General features: G+C 34.1%; 1 protein-coding gene across 1 annotated transcript in view; it reads right to left on the bottom strand.

Moving 5' to 3' along the window:
• The window catches only part of LOC132545447 (putative phosphoenolpyruvate synthase), a 33,446-nt gene that overhangs the window by 16,144 nt on the left and 2,070 nt on the right, over positions 1–15,232 (bottom strand). The window contains exons 4-23 of the mRNA XM_060209130.1: positions 14,753–14,818; positions 13,817–13,930; positions 12,794–12,903; positions 12,308–12,363; positions 11,307–11,359; positions 11,016–11,143; positions 9,413–9,560; positions 8,709–8,899; positions 8,045–8,103; positions 7,265–7,314; positions 6,692–6,858; positions 6,067–6,137; positions 5,866–5,930; positions 4,598–4,745; positions 4,272–4,389; positions 3,756–3,850; positions 2,498–2,569; positions 2,154–2,260; positions 1,560–1,632; positions 241–333 (exon numbers count right to left, since the gene is read on the bottom strand). Of these exons, the coding sequence (XP_060065113.1) occupies positions 241–333; positions 1,560–1,632; positions 2,154–2,260; positions 2,498–2,569; positions 3,756–3,850; positions 4,272–4,389; positions 4,598–4,745; positions 5,866–5,930; positions 6,067–6,137; positions 6,692–6,858; positions 7,265–7,314; positions 8,045–8,103; positions 8,709–8,899; positions 9,413–9,560; positions 11,016–11,143; positions 11,307–11,359; positions 12,308–12,363; positions 12,794–12,903; positions 13,817–13,930; positions 14,753–14,818 (1,984 nt within the window). The remainder of the gene's footprint in view (positions 1–240; positions 334–1,559; positions 1,633–2,153; positions 2,261–2,497; positions 2,570–3,755; positions 3,851–4,271; positions 4,390–4,597; positions 4,746–5,865; positions 5,931–6,066; positions 6,138–6,691; positions 6,859–7,264; positions 7,315–8,044; positions 8,104–8,708; positions 8,900–9,412; positions 9,561–11,015; positions 11,144–11,306; positions 11,360–12,307; positions 12,364–12,793; positions 12,904–13,816; positions 13,931–14,752; positions 14,819–15,232) is intronic.

The raw sequence follows: 15,232 nt of genomic DNA, 5'->3' as shown, positions 1-15,232 counted from the left end.
TTCTACAATAACATTGAATGTCCACAATGTTACGAAGATGATTTCAAAATGTGCTTAAATTTGGTGTTTCATAAAACCTTTGATATTGTAAACATATTTATTTTAACATTTCATCACTGTGCTAAAATAAAATTACAGTCAAAAACAACATATTCACACTTTCAAACACTAAAATATGATTTAGGAAACATCTTTAAGTTTAGGTATGGATTCAGTATTATTTCTGTGTAAGATACTTACATTCATGTTGATGAATGATCTTTGGTTGTGGAATATTAAGGCCTTGGCATGGTATCGTATGTGTGGTCCACCAGCCATCACTTTGGCTAGGTACTGTAACAGGGACACAATGAAAAGTTGTAGAGCACATTTTATTTCACAATTACAAATTTCATATCTCTAATACTGAAATTTTCAAGAGAGTTCTTCATTTCTAAAAATTCACTAAAATATGGCATTCTTACCCCAAAAACATCGCTACTCCAGTAATGGGAGAGGAAAACTGTCTGACATTTTAAAGTACGTTGTCAGTATCAAATTAACATTAAGTAAAAAGAAAACATCATAAAAAATTTGTAGGTATTTTTGAAATTCTGAAGTATTTGTCCAAAACAATCAAACAAAAATAAATAAATTCAATTAATCTATTTGGAGGGTTCAGATATCCTTACTTCAATATCACTATCTTCTAACTTTGATTGAAAGAGCAGTTGTTCTTAGAAACTGAGCTAAAAGCGAAATTTTAAGTCGAGCATCTCAACATCCCTATCTTTCAAGAGTTGAACAAAGAAATAATTAAGATATTTTGTAAATGATGGGTACGTTAAGGTTTCCACAATGTGATTTAACTATAATCTAAGTTTGGTTAATGTTGTATAACACCATCAGAAATGTACCATCATAGTCTTGCTTCCATAACTTTTCATGCAGACAATAGCAAAATGATATAAGCAGCAACAGTCCATTACATAACTTTTGCAAACAACGTATTTCTTTTAGTAAAACTACAAAGATAATCAATGAGAAAAAAAACAAATAAAAACAAAAACAAACTAAAAAAAAATCTGTAAGTCACCTAGATTTTGCAAATACATCATTTCGTAAACTTACCTCTTCAGACATAGTTGCGAATACATAATCATGTTACTGCTGATCTAGAAATGACTTTAAATTCCCAAATAAAGAGCTTTTAGAGAACTGGACTTTACAAGACACCGATATCAATAACCAAATCAACATTAATGCCAACCAGAGTTGATTTTGTATCAACTATTATGAGGGATTTGAATTCGCGATTCAAATTTCCCTGTGTATGTGATTTACAGTAGCCAACATTCCAATTTTAAGATAACTTTAAACATGTTGTGTTGATATTTATCTTATATAGGTCTATGAAATCAGCCTACAATGAAATAGTTTTCCTACAATTGGTATGATAAGCCTTCCTATAGTCTGATAGGTACTAGTAATGTTCAGTTTTATCAATAAGCCTTCCTACAGTCTGATAGGTACCAATAATGTTCAGTTTTATCAATAAATATATTGCATTGTCATAGTACCCCTGTGCCTCTTAGGACAGCATCCAAAAACACAGAGTGAGTAAGCTGGGTTACTGCCCCTGGCATCATCTCCCTGGGGAAGAGAAAATCACTAGTAAACAGATACAATACCGGAAAGTGGTAACACAATTCACAAATTATAGGAAAACAAAGCTCAACTCACCAAGCCATCGTACCTGTAGGAAAATAGGTCACAGCAACCATAGAAACCATAAATAATTGTGCAATATCTATGTCATCTAATACAACACAAGTTACCATGGTAATTATAGATAACTGTGTATTATCTATGTCATCTAATACAACACATGTTACTCAGAAATTACAGATAATTGTGTAATATCTTTGTCTACAATATATAATTCTCCGACAAAACAATATCTTTCCTGTTTGGCCTGTCATTTCATTCTTTTGTGGTGTGGTTGAGGAATCACCATGCCTTGTGTTTATACAGAGAATTCAATGTTTATTGCATTTACGATAATCTAAACATGACAACTGTTGTACTGATGATGTAGAGGTAAATGTTAACATACAGGTATACAAATTTTAAAGGTTAATGCTATGAAACGTAAAATTGTCAAGAAGTTGTACCCAATGTTGGCAGTTGTCAGGCATTCCCTGTGGGTGACAAGTGCATCATCAAATTCACACCATAAGTCCTCGTCTGTGTCCTGATCCAGTGTTGTGATTGGTCGAGCCTGAAAGTTACCATGGAAACAGAATGAACAATATCATACAAACAGTTCCAAAAAATTTGTTAACTTTTTACAGAAATATTGTGACTACCATGCGAATACAATTATCTGTACGAACTTCTAATAAGATTTGACAGGAATCTTTTTTAAGTTTCAGTCTGGTATGAAATAAAACTTATCATGAATATACATATGTTATGGGTGATGACAGGATAGGTGATAGATATAAAATGTATTTACCTGTAGAAGATAAAACTGGTTAGCAGACAATGCCCATTCAATATCTCTAGGACTGCCAAAGTAAGTTTCAATCTAAAAATATGAAAAAAATACTTATACATGTAGCTAGCCTTACATATGCCACAACCATATCTTTTTATCAACAGAAAACATTTTTAACAAATCTACAGTGAGAACTATAAAAATGTGATAGTCAAGGTGATATAGTGGTAATGTACAGGGCTTCCAACCAGGTGTACAGGTTTGATTCCCCAAACGGCTGTGAAAGGTATGGGGTAACCTTTTGACCACAAAGTTTTCCCCTAGGTTTCCTACTGCATTATATGCACTGTCAGGCTTCAAACAAGGGTAATTGATATAAGTTGGAAGTAGAATACTGACATACATGTATATCAGAAAGGGGCCTCGGCTATGTGTCTGACCCTTGAACTTTGGTCAGTTGAAACCTTGTTTGATAGTGACCAATTTTGCTTCATAATGTCATGGCAAAATAGCTGTTAAAAGATACAAAATTTGACCTTGACCTTTGATCTGATGACTCTGACCTTCAGTCAGGTGAATTCTCATTATCTTACCTGGTAACTTAGCAAAATATTTACTGTTGAAATAAAAAGTCTAAGCTCAAACTTTGACCTGGTAACCTTTGACCTATAATCTGGCAACTTCTTATTTGATTGAAAATATGTTATAACAAAACATTTGAAATTTGACCTTCACCTTTGACATGACACAAGGGAATTCACCTGTGGTATATTTTTCTCATTCAAAGTCCAACAATTCTTGCAAATATTGATGGATGACACTGGTTATCAAACTCATGTGTAGTCTAATTGATATGACCACACATACAAAATTTGGGAGTCCATCCAATTACTGATATGCAAGTTATTTTGTGAAAAGTATTAAAATGGTCGATTTTTATCATTCAAAGTCTCATTACTCTTGCAAATACCAACAGACTTAACTGGTTATCAAACTTATGTCAGGTCTCATGAATATAAAGCCAAACATCAAAATCTATGAGAATCTGACAACAAATACAATTATACAAGTCATTGTGTAGGAAACAAAACCAGACAGATGAACGGATGAATGGACGGACAAGCAGAATACTACAGGGCAATCGTATCTCTACACAGGGCCCTAAATATTATCAGGATGATGGTTAAGAAAGTAGATAAATGTAAATTACATTGATAAAAGGTGAAAAGTTGACAAAATCACAACCACCCACAATCATTATATCACCTAGATTTACCTGTAGTGCAATTTGTGACAACTGGATGATCTTTTCATCTGTGAGACAACAACAGATAGCACTCTCTGTCTCTGTTTCCTTCAATCCCCCTTCATCTGTAGAAAATTTATCAAAAGACCTATATTTTTCACTTTTCTTCCTTAAAATGATTATGCTAATTCATCAAATTAAAATGAGGCCAAGCAAACTTCCAATCCTCATTACACATTATAACCAGATAATCTGTTGCTATGGTGATCTTACAATGATGAACTTTTAGATAAAACTTTTATTAAAGTTTCAGTAATGCTGGAGATATAATTCAAACTATCGTTAATCAAGGCTGCTTCGGTGGCCATCTTGGATACCTTACCAGTCCAAATTAAAAATAGCAACTCTCAGTAAAGATCACACACAGAACATTTTTTCAATGTTGCCTTGAAATTCATTCAATGATATTTGAGTTTTAAGTTTAAAATATCTACATTTTATGCAGCATGCACAATATTACAAATACAATGTTACTAGTAAATTTACCTTTAACACTGATTTTGATTTTCTTGTCTCCAAGATTTTTGTTTTTGATGGAAAGCTGATCATCCCAACTTCGAAACACAGAGATGGTGTCTGGAGTTGTCTTCCCTGATACCACAGCCTTGTTGATATAAAAAAAAGTACAGTTTTCAAACTTATGTTGTTAAATTGAATGTTAAGATGAAATTAATTTGTCACATAAAAAAAGCAAAAAAACTTGATCATTCGAACTGTGGCACAAGTGGTCTTTAGGTCAATTCCAAAATTTCACCATTAACAGCCCGAAGAATCAGTATAAATACCACCACAAGCAAACACCAGACACTCACCTCTCCTAATCCATATGAGGCATCAATAGTCATCAGGTTTGGACTGCCATTTACTGGGTCATTGGTAAACATGACACCTGACACCTCTGATTGGACCATTTCCTGGATGACTACGCCCACTGCCACTTTGATTGGCTGACCATTTTGTCTGTAATTTTAAACAATGCTTGTTCATCTGTATCCTCTATCATCATAAAAATATCATCACTTGAATAAGACATTTTAAGTGAGAGTGTTCTCAAAATTAACCAAATCAAAGTAGGTGGCATACCTTTATTTCCTGTCCACCGGTTTTCCTCGTTACGGTTCCAGCAAGGAAACTACTTTACACCCTACTTATGAAATTGACCAGCGTTGGCTCTTTCTCAAGCCCTGACGAGCCATAACTGAGAAAACCGCTATAGAAGAAATGGAAGTGTACCACCTACTAACCTCTGGAGCTGGTAAATGATGAGACCCCTCCTGCTTATTGTGTCTTATTAATACTAGTGTGTTACTCCCTGCATGCCTTTTCATACATTTGTATCCATTTGCCAGGGATTAAATTAAGAACCCTACTTATAGAACGGAACACCATTGGCTCTTTCATCTAACTTCTTTTTTCATCAGTTGAATGACAAAAAAAATTGACAGCTGCAAAGTCTGGCATTATATCCAGTGCCCAGCTATTGGTGTATATATTCAAAGAGAATCAATGTATAGCTTAAATATGTATCTGATACTAACATAATATTTTGAGGTAGATTTCCTGTGTCTTTCACTGCTAACATGTAGAGTTAAGCTGAACGTAACTGCAAAACTGTTAATTTTGTACTCTGAATTTGTTTCCAAGGTAACTGAGGAAATATCAAAAATGAAATCTTGCTCATAACGAAGAGCACAACTAAGGCACAGTTTTGTCCAGATCAGTTTAACACTTTTTAAACTGTAGCCCTGAAAACGCTCTTCTGAAACACATGGTTACAAGCATGCACTCCCTGCTCCCTGCTTAACGTCTTACAACAGATAATCATTTGGTGGAAAGTAAAACGTTCACTGCATTGTAAACAGAGAATGGTTTTAAGTTTAACGTGTGAATGCCACTACAGACTGTGTTAGTATGTTCACATCTATGACCTAAAAAAAGATCAATAGAATTTGATTTAAACTCAAACATTCAGTGTAAAAATTTCCACTTTCATGGTATAAAGAATTAATAATGACATTTATAAAATCTTGAAATTTAACAATGAAATTTTAACATTTTAATCAATATGTTTTTTGCTTACCTACGATACTGTACAGCCTGGTATGTAAAGGCTGATGCCCAACACTTCCTCACAGAGTCAAGGATCTAAAACAATCCCAAAACAAATTATTTGTAAATAAATACTTAAGAGTTTATGCAACATTAATGTAAAGTATATCTTTGTCCAACAATACATAAAACTCATGTGCCACTCAATTTTTCACCATGTTCCAATATTTACCTCTGTATGACCTCTAACCCCTAAATATGTTTCCATTTGTCCAGCAGAAGATGCTTCACTTCCATCTTCTCCTGCGAAAGATATGAAAACAGTGTTTATAACTGGTAAGAAATAACAAATGTGAAAACTGTTAATTACAGGTAAGACATTAAGATGTACTTGTACCTAGCACGAACCTCATAGTACAACATGTAACAAAATCAGTTCATCAGGATTCAGACCTACAGTATGAGAAGGATTTCAGACAAATTAAACAAGAAAATTTTTATTAGTATGCTCCCTAAGCCTGCAGACAATTTTATATTACCATAAGATAGGATTCCTTACACTACAATACTGTACTGTAGCATTGATTTTTCCCACTTTACTTTCACCACAAAACCTTATATTTCACTGGTAAGTATGTAGGCTAACTTATCGATATTGATCATGATTTCATAACAATGAGCTACAAACATCAAAACATTTATGAAATTTCATTCAGAATTAACCAGCTATCATTACAATCAACCGTCATACACTTGAAATTTCATTGAACATGGCATCCAAAACAGTTCCTTCATCAGGTATTTTTACAATGTCTTCATGTCTCAGACTCAAGTTCTCTCCTTGTAAAACTACCTACCTGAAGCAGAAGACCTGACAGCGAAGGACTTTGTGAAACAGTCCTGACTGAACAGGTGCTTCATTCTCTCCAAGATGGCCTCCTCCGTTTCCTTGATGATTGGAATAGAGGCAAAGTGTTCCACGGTGTCAGAACAGGCTAGTTTGAGCTGGTCATCATCTAAATCTCTGATGGACAGGAATTTTCAATTTGTTATTTTTTCTGTCATTTCAGATGTATATTGAACTGTTTACAACATTTGGTCATTTTTCTAGAATTTAACTTGTTGGTTCAGTTGAGGTCAACAAAGATATAACTGGATTCTGTTGGTATCTTTGACCCATCAATTGGAAACTATATACCCAATTTTTCACTCATATTTTTATCATTTGTAGTCAAAACACTGTCTTACATTGTTGTTGTTTAATAAGATCTTGCAGATGTATTTTTGAGATATACAAAAAATGTGACCTCTTAATTTTTCCCTTTTGAAAAGATTGAAATACTTAATGTAAGGAAGTAGAATTCCAAAATTGCTAATACTTTATAGTTATCAGATAAGTACAGACAATTAGTGTCTGTCTCCATCAGTACCTTATAGCCTTTACTATGTTATTGACAGCTTTCATTATCTCTGCATTTTTCTGAAACAGACAAATACATTCTCTCACTAAACATTTCTCATTCATATTTATCTTCTGTCATATCTAGTGGAGTTATTTCCCCTTTCTTCCAAAAATGATTTTCACAACTGACACATATATGTGTATATTTTCAATTCTGACCAAGCACAAACCTAGTTAAGTGTATAAATACATCCAGTTCAACCTAAGTAAGTGTATAGATATATATATACACTGAAGATTGCGTCAGAACACAATTAATTACGTTTTTAACTCCCCTTTTATTATAACAATAACATTACGTCACAATGTAGGTTAATAAGTAACGTACAGTGTACATGTAATGTAACCACCTGAAAATGGCCACATATATATATATGTATGTTTGTATGTTACTATGTAATGTAATACAATTGCTTGAAGAAGGCCATGAGACCTGAAAACGTTACATAGTTACATTTATTTCCCATGTCAGGTGTTTGATTTTCTATATATATATATAAAATCCTAATCTAACAGTTATCTCCCTTGTGTGACGAGAGTTATCTCCCATACCAAATTAGCAGTGTGTAAGCAATTAAGTTTGTGAGAGAGAGGGGTTGGTGTGTTCAGTTGATTCAGAAAATTGCCACCATAGCCTTCTGGGTCTTATCAACAGTATACATATTTCTCATCTTTGTTTTTTCTTCTTCATTTTAAATGCTAGAGACATTGTAAGAGGATAAATTGAAAAATTAAGTTGAAAGCTTACCTCCACCTGTTTGACAAATGCAGTCAATGTAAGACAGAAACCACGAGGCACCACACAATCTACCTGTAAAATATACAACATGTCCTGTGACAGACTGTTACTGACACCACTATGATGACCCAAAGTAACTATATACATACCCGGTCAAACTTTCATCTGGCACTTATTTTCAATTTAGAGAAAGTGATGAAAAATCAATGGTGACAGGCATTGTCCTAGAACATGTTTACAAAATACTTTTGTAAATATATAAAAGAATTCTTGTCAAATTTTGTATAAAACTGCTACAGCTTTATACAGCTAAGCAATTATTGTGTTGAAACATTGTTCTTGTTCTGAGTTATGACTGTGATAATAGCAGCAGTTCTAAATATTATATTCAGTAGTATGTATCACAAGTGCATTAATGTATCTGCAAAAGTATGTATAACAAGTGCATTAATGTATTACTGCAATAGTATTTATTACAAGTGCATCAATTTATCAATGCACTTACCTTATATGATATAATTATTTTTGGTTCTTATCCAATGACAGTAAGTGCTGTGAGCATGCTTTTTTTTATAATAATGTCTTACTGGTTCATATGTATTATGACAATTGTTGTTATTGGTATGAAAAATCAATTTTTTACTTTCTGCTGTAAATACACATTTTCATTAACTGACCTTATTTTGTATGGAGGACAACTGACCTAGTTGTGCCCCCTTACCACCCACAAGTTTACTGCTTCCACAAGCATCCTCATCAAAGGTCAAGGTCAGTCTCTCAGTAGTGGCCTTGACCAATTCTGCTGCTGGCTCCTGGAGCAGGGGAAGTGACTCTGGCAGTACAAATGAAGGCCCATCTGTATTTCTGCAAAATGACAATCAAGTTTAAACAGACAATATAGAAAGATGTCTTGTTGTGAAAATTCAATCAGTTGATGGTTTTATGCTCGGAGGTTGATAAACAAAATCTAAAACATATTCTTAAACCCAGTTTTGAGAGAAATTATCAACAGAAAATCCACCATTTTCATGTTTCTTTCATTATCCTTATTTTTATGTAATATGCACATTTAAATCTTTATAATTAATATCAAGAAATAATGCAATTTTGGAAGTTGTAAATGAAATTCACCTCTGTAGGTATCCATTAGACTAGAATTAAAATGTCCACCTTGAGAATGATAAGTAATTACTAATTCCAGACCCAACATGAGTGCAATATTTTCACTATTCCCTCCTATTCCAGATTTGGTGACATTAACCAATTTGAGTGTAAGCTATATAAAATAGAGGTGTCTTTGGAATTACAGAAAAAGGGCTGTGGGTTGTTGGTGGGGCAAACCTACCACAATGACACACTTAAGAAAACGACAATTACCTGTAATGAAACTCTACAAGTCCATATCCTTTTTTACCATTGACTTTAAACTGACAAAACTTTTCAAAAATTTTACTTCCTCGATCCTCACAGTGGTACCAGATTGGAGTAGTCTCCCCTTTCACTTCTACATGGAAAGTATCGCCACCTGTAAGTTGTTAAGGGGAAAAACATATGAATTAAAATTAAGTTAAAGTTATTTAACAATCAATACTGGATTTATACAGTTATAAGCCCATGTCTGGTTATAAGATAACCCAAGTACCACTGTATAATTTAGTTTAGGGAAAATGTCAGCATCATTTCAATGTACCTTAATAAGCCCACCCTTTACTTTGAGTTTATTGAACAAGTTTATTGAACTCTTGGCTCAAGATCAATAAGGCATTAACTGTGTTTTTTTGTCAATAACACTGGCAATCTTTTATTATTTTTTGCAAATTTCAATTCCTGATATTTCATAATAAAAATCAGTTATAAATAGCAGTAATAGAAAACTGCAAGAGAGTATCTCTTAGTTTTGTTCATTCTGAAATTTTCAGTTCACAAAACATTCATGCAGTTTTAGGATACATATATACAATGTAACAATTAACTTTGATATTTCAGCCCTTTTCATTCCCAGTGATGACATTACAATTTTCTACAGTACAATAAAACAATAAATTGTCATTCATAACTCTGATTTGGTAAATATGTAGCATTCCCCAAACATTCAATCATAATAACAATTTTATAAAAATCCAAACTTTCTGATGACCGTTACATTTGTTACACAGGTTCCTAGATGAGTTTGTATGTGATTCATTAAACATGAGGCCCAAAGAGCCTGTATCACTGACCTGGTTTAGTTAAAACTGCTTTATCTAAACTTAATGAATAGCATTAAATGATTTATATCTATTTCCCCTATTAAGCCCCACCCCTCAGTCCCATGGGGATCAGATGCACTATTTAGATAAATTTCCCTTCACCCTAAGATGCTTCACACCCAAATTGGGGTAAAATTCAAATATTCCTAAATAGTAACAACAATTATAAAGAAGTTGCTGTATTTCCCCTACTGTGCCCCTTCAACCCCAGACGGTCCAGACTCATGGTTATACAAATAATCAATTCCTCTTTTAATTAAGAGTGCTTCAGATCCAATTGCGACAGAATCCTGACATTCCTAGAGAAGAAGGATTTTGAAGAATTGGTCCATTTCACTCACTGTTTATACAAAACTGATTCACTATCATCCAAGGATGCTTCAGGCCAAATTTGGACAAAATCCAATCATTCCCGAAGGAGGAGTAAGATTTTAAAGAATTTGCTCTATTTTCTCCATCGGGCCTAGTCCCTCCTGACCTAGGAGGCAGAGACCTATTATTTTATACAAAATTGAGTCACCTTCATCAATGAACGCATTAGGCAAAATTTGGGCAAAATCAAATTATACCTACAGGAGGAGTAAGATTTTGAAGAATTTACTCTATTGGTAACAGCCCTGCACCCCATCAAACCCCATCACCACCGCACCACCTATCAAAAGATTTATCGAAAAATACCTAATGTGTAAATTTATACTATACAACTTTAATTTGATGAATATGAAACTTACCTGCAACAAAATTGAAAGAATATTCATTGGCAGGCTCTGGTGTTTCCGAAATTTTCCACAATTTGATATCACAGCTAGAAACAGGGTACATAGCACCACATGGATAATTCAGGTATCCCACCTGTAAACTGAATCAGAGAGATTGTTTAATTATTGAAGTGGACACAGGTGTCCCATCTGTAAACAATTTTGGAAAGAAGCTTATAGATATCGTAGTGGAGACAGGTGTCCCACCTGTAAATTGTATCAGTGAATTATAGGTAATCTAAGTAACAGCTGACCATTACTTACTATGAGGTGGTAGAGGGCAGACTGACCACACCCACCTGGGCTGTCACACCACTCTGTAACACATGAAAAATATTCAAATATTTGCCTGGTTATATAATCAATACAAATCAGTACACATGTACAAGACATGTATACAGTCATGGTGTTGCAAAAGCTTAAATTAAATATGGGACATTAGGAACAGGGCACTACTAAGTCAGTCCTAAGTAGATGGAAAAGATTAATTTTTTTTCAATTTTGTTCTTTCCTTATTTTATTTTTTTTTTCTTTTCAATTGCCACACTCTCCTCTGTCTGTAGAAAATGTCAGATTTATGAAATTTTATTTGTAATAAAACTTCCTCTTAATCAACATGATTGGCTATTTGAGCGTGATTCTCATCATTGCTGTTTCCTCATTCTTTTTTAACTTAATTTGAAATTTAACGAAAGAGAAACAAATCTAAAAAATACTCTGGTATAACATCTATAACTATCAAAATATTATGTGACCCACTACTGCAGTAAAACATTAATCAAAAGTGACATTGTTAACATATTTGTCTCCCATACTGTTCTTGTACTGTAGCCCCATACTGTTCTTGTACTGTAGACCCATACTGTTCTTGTACTGTAGACCCATACTGTTCCTGTATTATAGACCCATACTGTTCCTGTACTGTAGACCCATACTGTTCCTGTACTGTAGACCCATACTGTTCTTGAACTGTAGACCCATACTGTTCCTGTACTGTAGCCCCATACTGTTCCTGTACTGTAGACCCATACTGTTCCTGTACTGTAGACCCATACTGTTCCTGTACTGTAGACCCATACTGTTCCTGTACTGTACTGTTCCTGTACTGTATACTGTTCCTGTACTGTAGCCCCATACTGTTCCTGTACTGTAGACCCATACTGTTCCTGTACTGTAGCCCCATACTGTTCCTGTACTGAAGACCTATACTGTTCCTGTACTGTATAACCTTATCTGTATTACATTTCATTTCCAATAGTTCTTACCTCGAGACGTATGAAGTGAATAGCATACCGATGAAACATTCGCCAATCTCGTACCCCTAGAAAGAAAATGGTAATAACCAAATACACATCTAAATCGTCAACATTTAAATCAACAAAATAATGAAACAGCAAAATCAAATTTACGCTTAATTTTAACTTCACTTTGATTGTCTAACCCATGATGGTCACCTATTGGTCATGTTTTTTTTCTACTATTAAGTCCAATATCAAAAAAATACAACTACGGACCAAGAGGAACCTACTTATAAAATCTGAAGTATATCCATCAACTACTTCTCAAGTCATAGTCAAAATCGAACATGGTCACCTGTCAGCCATTTTGTGTTTCTGATCAGTCCAAAAGCAGTATGGATCATTGGGAACCAGAAACCTTATGAACCCATATGAAATTTGAGAAAAACCCATTCAGTACTAGCAAGAAATAGCAACTACAGAAATGTGTCAGAGACATGTTGTTATAGTTACCAAAGGAGTGGTCACGAACTGTGTTGAGTCTCAGCTGGATGTCATCATAACCTTCGACCTGCAGTGGACCGGTCATCTCACCCCACTGCTCATAGTGGGTCTGATGCTTACTGAAGACAAACAACTATCAAATAACCATCAACGGAACAACAGCGGGTCTTGATAAAACTTCAAACAATTAAGATTATTATACCTCACTTGCATTTAGAATGATATGATTGGATTAAATATGATGTTATATAACTGAGACATTTAACCGAAATTGGACTATGGTGGAAATAACTCCAAGGAAAATAACCCCAAAGGGAAATAACCCCAGAGGAAAAAACCCAAGGGTAATAACCCCAGTGAAATAATATCCAAGGGAAATAACCCCAGAGGAAAAAAACCCAAGGGTAATAACCCCAGTGAAATAATCCCCAAGGGAAATAACCCCTGAGGAAAAAACCCAATGGTACTAACCCCAGTGAAATAATCCCCAAGGGAAAATGACTGAAGTTACCAACCAGGTATTGGGATATAAGGAAACCTAGTACAAAGCTGTTTATTATACTATATATGTATCGCGATATTTTTGTGATGCACAATTTTTACGAAATTCGCCAAAATGTACCTTATGCAATTTTTGCATACTTTACTTCCTGTGATTTCATGGATTCAGAAATTTGAAAGGCTTTGTTTTTTTGAAGACTTTAAATACTTCAGAATTGATATAATTTTCATATAAACCAGTGTTGATTCTACAATCAACTGGAGATTATTTTAGATGAGGGATTGCCTACATATAGTTATTTCTTATAGAATTGTTCATGAATAAAAAGTGTTCAGGATGTAATACTCATGTGTTTATAATAAAAGGAACAAAACATGCAAATTTTTCTATTTTAATTTTTTGTGATTTTCAAGAGGTTGCTAGATTCACAAAAATTTCAAAGAATTCCCAAAATGCAGATTGGAAAGTTTTCTCTCTATGACAATAATGTGACATATTACAACATTTTTCAAAGAAGAGTTCCTGACTACCTTTTCAATCTGCTCCAGAAATCTTGGTCCCAATTTTCCCTGGCAATGGCGTCTGCAATAGCTGATGCACTTATGTCCGTGTCAAAACTAAATGGATCAGTGTTACAGCACCATCTGGTGGACAAATCACATAGATTGATGATATCAATTACACATAGATATCAAAAAATATAATATGGATTTACATTTTTCTTAATCAGCCAGGGTCTTTTTCAGGTGAGGTCTCCATTTAGTAGCTGGAGGCTACCTCATTGAACAACATAAGGGAGACACATCACATGCCATCCAAACAATTGGAGCACCTTGCCAAACAATAACACAGACAAATCTGAACCACACACCTCAGATCTTTATTTAGGTGTAGGCCAGTACTCTACCAAATGAGCTTTCATTGCTCTCTATAAAGTAGGACTGAAACTAATGAAAAAATACAGGATCTTTCTTTGCTGTCTTATAATAAAAGCTCATAGAAATTTGAAGCAATACAAATGTAGAATAAATTTTCTCCTGGAGCAGTGGGGAGGGGGGAAATCTCATATCAGTACAATATCCCCTTGCCCAAGATCAGATGTCAAACTAAACTACAGTAATCAGTGAACAAATTTACAAAACTCAAAATTGAAGGTAGAGGTTCTTTTTCTGGACTAGACTCTGTATTCCTTAGGGATCCATCTGCGGAGAACTACCAAAACATTGGCAATATTTACTCAGCCATTGGATCTCTTTTTGGTTGTATTTAAAACTGCTAATTCTACTGGCCGTAAAGAATATGAGATTTGGAAAGGATAATGAACAAAGAGGATGGTTACATTATTCAACAAAACCATTAAAGTATGGTTATAAATACCAATAATTCGTAAGAAAAAGAAAACAAAACTATCTAAAATTTATGAAAACAACATATTAACTAACTACATATTATGTATTCATACTCACTTGAATGAAAACTTTACTTGAAGAAGTTTGCCTCCTTTATTTTCTAGTTCATTACATAGGCCATGTCTAAAATATAACACAAAAGAATTCTTAGAACCGATGGATGCTGCCCAAATAAAAGCTAGTTTCTAAGGACAATTTTAAGTATGAAAATAACGAAGGGGAATTACTCCTTAATTATGCAAAAGAGAGTTATGGTTCTTGTACACTACACTTCTCCTTACCAATACATATCTACTTATGAAGTTTAATGTTGATACCTGACGTAGTGATATGCTCTGAACAATATTATGATGGATGGACAGATGGAGGGACAGTCAAAGCGACAACTATAGGCTCTCCATTCAGGAAGCATAAAAGGAAAAGACCTGACCTCCAAACTATCTTAAAGAGGATTGTTACATATTTTTGTGTGGCGGTGTTAACATTTCAAAAAGTATTGCTTTTAGAGTAAAACTTGAAATCTCAATAGCTGGTTAG

This window comes from Ylistrum balloti, unplaced genomic scaffold (genome assembly GCF_031769215.1).
Source record: "Ylistrum balloti isolate Yb309-2 unplaced genomic scaffold, AGI_CSIRO_Ybal_v1 Utg369848, whole genome shotgun sequence".
NCBI lineage: Eukaryota > Metazoa > Mollusca > Bivalvia > Pectinida > Pectinidae > Ylistrum > Ylistrum balloti.
This window is presented reverse-complemented; position numbering and strand designations above follow the sequence as displayed.